This window comes from Buceros rhinoceros, unplaced genomic scaffold (assembly GCF_000710305.1).
Source record: "Buceros rhinoceros silvestris isolate BGI_N320 unplaced genomic scaffold, ASM71030v1 scaffold9127, whole genome shotgun sequence".
In the NCBI taxonomy this organism is placed as follows: domain Eukaryota; kingdom Metazoa; phylum Chordata; class Aves; order Bucerotiformes; family Bucerotidae; genus Buceros; species Buceros rhinoceros.
This window is the reverse complement of record NW_010422855.1, coordinates 22975-29965: the sequence shown is the minus strand read 5'-3', so window position 1 is coordinate 29965 and position 6991 is coordinate 22975. Positions and strand designations below refer to the sequence as shown.

The window sequence follows — 6991 nt, the reverse complement described above, 5'->3', positions numbered from 1 at the left end:
ACGCCCCTCACCAAAGCGGCTGGGGGGGATTCATTCATTCCCACGGGTGCTGGTTCTTCTCCCTTGACCAGTGCAGGAGCTGAGATGTTTCAGACAAGACGTTCAGCTGATGCCGGCTGAAACGAATCAGACTTTTGTGATCACTCTGCAGCTCTCTGGACCACACCAGACCACATAAATCCTGTCCCATCTTATTTCCCTCTCCACTGCACGTGCCCAGGGAGAAGCCGACAGCACTCGCGTGCGGCAGAGACGGGCTCGTGCTGGAGCTCTTGTCCTCACCTGCCCTCGAGCTGAGCAGTGGATGCTCCGTGCTGGAGCTCCCGGCAGACGAGTCCACACCCCTGTGGATGATGCTCTCCCCTGAAACCAGGCAAGAGTAAGACACAATGGTCCCTCAAGGCCCAAAGCTGTTTGGCTTCAGCCCAAGGGCAGAAGAGAGCGACGAGGGTCATGGAAAGTAAAACCATCCGTTATTTGCAGAGTATCTGCCACAGCAGGTCTCTACCCCGTGGGATCAACACAAGACTTTGTTTTCTTTATCCCTTCCAGTAATTCATCAATTCTACTGCTAAACAAAGCCACCTCTTTGAAGGGCAGGTCTCCTTTTTTAAACCTCGTTTCAGAGGAAGCAGCGGATGATCCTAACCAGACATGTCTGCTTAAAGGGATGCAGTTGCTACTGCTCTGGCTGAAGACTCTGGAAGATCAAATGATGCTCTGAGAAATCACTTCACTACATCATATTCCTCTGCAAAGACGCCGCTACCCGATTTCCACCATCCAGAAGGACTTAAACACATACTCCCAGCTCTTCCCATTGATGAAGCTCTCACAGAAACATGACACGTGGGTGACAGAAAGCTCCTAGAGAGGAGGTGGGCAATAGCATGATCTAGAAGTTCCATCATCTCTCCATAAAGTCTGAGACACCCCAATCGCTGGGGTGTTAGTTAAGCACAACACCTTTCCCGTGTTGGTGAGACCCAGAGATCATGGTTGACAACTTCTGCCGCATTGAATGTCTCCAGCTGGGGTGGATATTGGGGTTTTGGGGGTATTAGCGTGTTATGTTCCTCCTGGTTACCACCACAAGCTCTTTGTGGCGACGAGTGGACAGGGTTAATTTTGTTACCGCGTGTGCTCACGCCAGCCCTTTCCTTTGCAGTCACAGGGGCGAATCTCAGTATTTTTAGCTCTTGGGGAAGAAGGCTCCTGGCTCTGTTGTGGGGATAACTCTGCAGAAAAAAAAAAAAAAAAAAAAAAAACTGCTTTCCGCTGGAAATCTGTTTGTTTCTTTTTTCCTTTAAGAAATGGGAAAAAAATATTAGACCAAGGAAAAAAAAAAAAAAAAAAAAAAAAAGAGCCTGCTTCCTGCCCTGCTTACATCAAGTCCTCGTGCATATTTTGTAAGTGAAACTGCCTGGGTTTAAAAAAACATGACTCACACAGCAGCCAGTAACACACAACACAACTGTGTTCTGATGCAAAGCCAAACCCACTGGGTTTATCTGGAATGTAAAGGGTCCCTTTCTCCACTGCGCGGATTGTTACAGGCAGTTCCCTTCCAAACTTCTGCACAGTGCAGAGTCATGCAAAATCCTGGAGTAGAGGAGGAAGTGGCAGGAAGACACAGAAACACTCTCAAACAATTTATGGAGAGAAGGGTGGGAAAGGGGCCTCCCCATCCCTCAGGAAAGCATTCCCAGAGCTGCCTGTGTGGGACACTTGCTGTGAGGATGCTGCAAAAAGATGAGCAATGCAGCCTGAGCTGCGACCACCAGCATCGCTCTACCACTCACACGAACTACATCTCCAACAGTCACGTATTCCCCCAGCCAACCTGCAGTCTCTGCTTGTGAGTGTCAAGGTCCCAACAGCATCCTGTGTCAACAGGAGTCTTTCTGCTTGGAGCACCGTGGAATTCTCACTTGGTTTGGGTCACTCCTGCTGTGGTGGTGGGTGAAGAAGGTGTTCCTACCTACAGCTCGGTTTTGCTCAAGCTGGATGAACTCATTCTTCTCTATTCTGAGCTTTCTGGCCACGGGAAGGGTCAACAGCCCATCTTGGGGGGAGCAGGGGAGGCTGCTGGAGCTGCATTGCTGCTGACAATGGGAACGTGGTGCTGTTTTGTGATGGTAGTTGGAGGAGCTGGTGGGAACTCCATGGTCCTGCCTTCATCCCACGATGCCCCATGGACCTCCATCCTTTGCTGCCCAACACACTCACTCTGGGAGGGATGCAGGGTCAGGGTGGGCCTTCAGGGGAGTGGACGTTGCTGGGAAGGTTGGGATAAAGAGAAGGGGAAGCCCAAGAATTCACGCATGTGTGTGTGGCTTCATGGGTGGGAAGAGAATTGGCGATGGGAGAGCGGCAGAATTAACCGATTGCATGAAGAACAGATTGATGGGGAAGGAGCTTCACGGGGCAGTGAAGCTGAGCAGGCAGGGAAACCCCTGAGGTAGGATCAGAGAGCGGAAAAACAACTCAGGGAGTAAAACGGAGAAGGTGCTGCTGAGCTCTGAAGACTAATTAGGTTAATTCTTTCAGCACGTGGTGCGCTGGAACAGCACAAGGAGGAAAAAGTCCGTTTCGTGGGGAAAAAAAGAAAAAAATCGGTATTTCAACTGTTATGTTTTTTCTGAAAAGAGGGTGCTTGAAAAGCTTTTCACCAAAGCCAGAGAGCAAGACCTTCCCCCCACCAACCCGCAGCAAAGTTGTGCTTGGGAAAGGGGAAATTTTTATCTGAGCCCTTCTCTGGCCATTCTCAATTCCATCCATGAGAGAGGCGAGTTGAAGATGGTGTGAAAACCACCTAGAGAGACTAATTGAATACTTGTGTGGTCCCGCTTGGGAACGCAGAGACATACGACAGCTTCCCTGCACTCTGCTTCTTGTTACTTGCTTTTCTCAGAGTTCTTACACATATGGACTATAGTGAAGATGCTGGTGGTAACTCCGTCTCTTTCAGGCACTCTCACGGGACACAGCAGTCGTTCTACTCAAAACTTCCTTCTTGCTCTTGCAGCTCCACCAATGTTATCCGGCGTTCCCCTTACAACTGGAGATTTCTTCTAGATCTCCAAAAGAGATTAACTTACCAAACCCCAATTCAATTACAAAAGATAACAACATACATACTCTTCTGGGAAGTGAAGAACAGTGGCAGGATTTTTATATCTGCAAAATACTTTTAATAAGTTGATATCTGCCAAATACTTTTAATAAGTCCTACTTAATCAGTCCTACTTAAAATCCACCCAAGTCCCAATCTGCCAGAGATCCATCCCCTGTCAAATCCTCGGGGGTTCTGCCAAAGGGCTCTTCTCAGTTCTCTTCTGCAGTCTTGAACATGAGAATGGCGTTGTAGATCTTCAGGGCAGGACCCAGTTTGATACCGAGTATTTTTATGATGTCGCTCTGGTTCAGGAGCAGGAAGGCCTCTCCGTCTATCAGCTAGAGGTTGGAAACACAACCAACACAAGACACAGGTTACCATCAAGAAACAGAGAGGATCCTCACTTCTGGTCATTCAGTTAAATCTTGAAGGGAGGAATGAACGTCCGAATACAGGTCTGGAGACTGAAACCTTGTATTTCTCCCTTGTTCTGCCACAACTACTCCCCGCCACTGTGAGTTCTGAGGCATGTTCCAAGGGTCTTAGAACTCCTGCAGCAGCCCTTTTTCTAGAAACAGAGAAGCTGAGGGTGGGCAAGGCTTTCTGGAGAGACATGAGGAGGACACTTGTTCATTAGGCTTTATATGAGCTAACTCTGCTCTAAAAAGTCAACAGCTCTCAAAAATCCTATGGCCTATTCACAATTCATGGCCAGAAATGAGATCAGGAAATTCAGAACACAAGTATTCAGGAGGCCCCTATCCAAAGATTAATATATCACACCATCTACTATGATTAGAAATAGAAAATCCCTGTTTCCTACAAGTAGATTCATCGCATGCTGTCGCAGCAGCACAGGAGCTTCAACCCCTGTTAAGCTTTCAGGGAAAAATTCAAAGCTAAACAGCCTTTTTTTTTTCCTGCTTTTTTTGGTCTGCTCTGCTAACAACCTTACAGTTGAGAAAGAGGGCTGAGATGTGAACATCTGGCTACTCTCCCAACTCGGACGTACTATGCCCATAGATAGCAAGTCCCCGTTTAAAGAAACAGGAACCTACTGTGAAATTGTTTTCGATGACGCTAAATGGGCTTGTTCAGCACACGGTAAAGGAGACTGTGTGCTGTGTACATGGCGTAGTGAAGACGTGTAACCTGTCTGACTTACACACACTCTCCTCACCCACCAGCAAGGCGACACTTGATTAAATCCAAAGCAAGTGAAAAAGATGCCACCTTGTGAAAATCCAGGATGCTCTAGGTAGCAGTGAGCAAAATCATAACATACTATTTTAAGAAAAGGTTAAAAATTTCTGGGTTTACAAGAACATCCTGAGAGACACCACAGATATAATTAATATAAACCCCAAATGCTGCAGGGAAGAAGCCAAAGATTAATGGACACAGACAAACAGTATGTGTCTGCCTCAGTATTCCATTAAAGTCCATTTACAGGGACTGACAGCATCTCATCCTCGCACTTGATGTTCACCAGTGCAGTAGCAACAGCGGACATTCAACTCATCCAGAATAACTATTCTTCTATTGCTGTAGCCTTCCTATCAACTTCTTTGGACCTCTTCCAACGACTGCTGGAAAAGGATACACTGAACAAATTTGGACAAACATATAATTAAAGCAAAGAGCTGGGAGCCAAGAGATGCGGTCTCTCCTCTCCAACCACACAAGAGACCGTTATCAAGCTACTCAACCTTCCAGTATGTTCACTGGAAATGACAGCAGTGCTCCCAGTCCACAGACGGGCACACAACACCCCCGAACCTTATTTGCAAGCTGCCTAGAGTCTGCACTGCTGCAATGGACATATTAAAAATAGTCTGAAACAAATGGACTGCTGCTTAAATTAAATAATACGGAGTCAAGAGCAGCAGAAAACTCCTGGAAAAATTCTGTATTTCAAAATGCTTTTGAGTGCAACACTATTATGATGCTTCATTTTCACTGCACTGCATCAGACATACTTATTTTAAACAGACCTTCCCTGAACTGGACCTAGAAACAAGCACAATATCAGTGCCTGCGCTTTATTATTCATTTCTTTGTTCCATCTTATTTGGATGTTTTTTTAAATTCTGTGCACAATTTGTTCTCTTCGTTCCTAACATAAGCAGCAACTTGTCCCTCTCCCCCCGCCAAGAGAAGTCTGCGAGGGATTTATTTATCCTGAATGGCGAGTGCTCAGGGGCCTGATTCCAGCTAACGGACAGCGCAGGAAGGAGTTCAAGAGTCCCATCACTCACACCCGAATTCTGGCCAGAACCACTAAAAGGGTTTTAATTTCAAACTTACCGTCTAAGTTGAGCGAAAACCTGAAAAACCAACCCAAGCCTCTCTCGTTCGGCACAGGGAATCACACTTTGAGGCTGCAGCAAGTCAGGTATTAAAATAGAACATGGCTGTGCTGTTCCCTGAACAAAACACCGTCACTGTGCTCAGGAGCCATTTAAATTATGGCCTGAAGAAACAGAATCACAGACTGGTTTGGGTTGAAGGGACCTTCAGAGCTCACCCAGTCCAACCCCCTGCAGGGAGCAGGGACATCTGCACCCAGAGCAGGGTGCTCAGAACCCCAAGGGCCAACCTGACCTGCCATGGGGCCAGGGATGGGGCTTCTCCCACCTCTCAGGGCAACCTGGGCCAGGGTCTCACCTCCCTCAGCACAAAAAATCTCTCCCTTCTCTCTTGTCTGAATCTCCCTCTTTTAGTTTAACCCATCAGCCCTTGTCCTGTCACTACATGACTTGTAAAAAGTCCTTCTCCAGCTTTGCTGTAACTCCCTTTAAGCACTGAAAGGCCACACTAAGGTCTCCCTGGAGCCTTCTCTGCTCCAGGCTGAACACCCTCAACTCTCTCTCCTGTCCTCACAGCAGAGAGGTTCCAGCCCTCGGGTCATTCCTGTCGCCTCCTCTGGCTCCGCTCCAACAGGTCAACATCTCTGCTGTGCTGAGGAGCCCAGAGCTGGACCCAGCACTGCAGGGGAGTCTCACTGGAGTAGAGCTGAGGGGTGGGATCCCCTCCCTCGACATTGTGAATACACTGTGAGTGGCTAGATTCACTACAAGATTCACTAGTCGCATCTTACCTACCAAACTCTCACCTCTGAATACTTCAGGAGGCACCTTCCACACTCAGCTAAGCTGTAAGTCTGGCTCATTCGAATGAGTTTCTTTATTGCTGCCATACTCGTTGAACAGCAGCCCACTGTGCTGTTACGTTGTGAATGGTGCTTTTCGTAAGCCTCTGTTTCTTTTGCTTTTTATTGCGTGTGTGCATGTTTTTTAAAAGAGGGAAAACAAAACACAAATACATAAATGCCACAAAAAACACTGCAGCCTGATTCATGCTGGAAGGCAGCCAGCTCTGGGGAGCAATCACCTATTAAAATGCTGCCCTTTGCAATGCTTTCCCTTGGTCCAGAAGATGTGCTCAGCACCGCACAGAACAGAGAACGTGCAGCCCCTTCCCTCAGGCTCTCACCATCAGAGCTGAAGAGCTGGACTGAGAGAAGGGGAGGTACGAATTTATCAGGGGCTATAAAGAACCTCCAAAGTAGCTGGAAGCTGACGCACTGACAGAGACTAAATGACCTGCAAAGAGGTGTGCTAAAACCCCAGGACAGCCAGACCCTGCACCTGCTGAGGCTTCTCAGAAGCCATGGTGAACACACCACAGACAGCAAGCAGAGTCCAGCCTGGCACATGGCAGTGGTGACAGGACACACTGCGTGCAGGAGATGCTCTGATTTCCCAACCACCGCTCATTCGAGGTAAGGTTCCCCCCCTGCCCTCACCTCAGCCCGTGGGGGAAGCCAGCGATTCCTGGGAAACCCTAGGGCTGCCAGCCTCACCAAGAGAG

General features: G+C 48.0%; 1 protein-coding gene across 1 annotated transcript in view; it reads right to left on the bottom strand.

Annotated features, from left to right (window-relative positions):
• Positions 1–3327: 3327 nt before the first annotated feature.
• LOC104497003 (lethal(3)malignant brain tumor-like protein 3) overlaps positions 3328–6991 on the bottom strand; it is a gene marked incomplete at its 5' end in the record, with an annotated part of 26167 nt that continues 22503 nt past the window's right edge. Inside the window, one exon of the mRNA XM_010140210.1 lies at positions 3328–3456. Within this exon, the coding sequence (XP_010138512.1) occupies positions 3328–3456 (129 nt within the window). The remainder of the gene's footprint in view (positions 3457–6991) is intronic.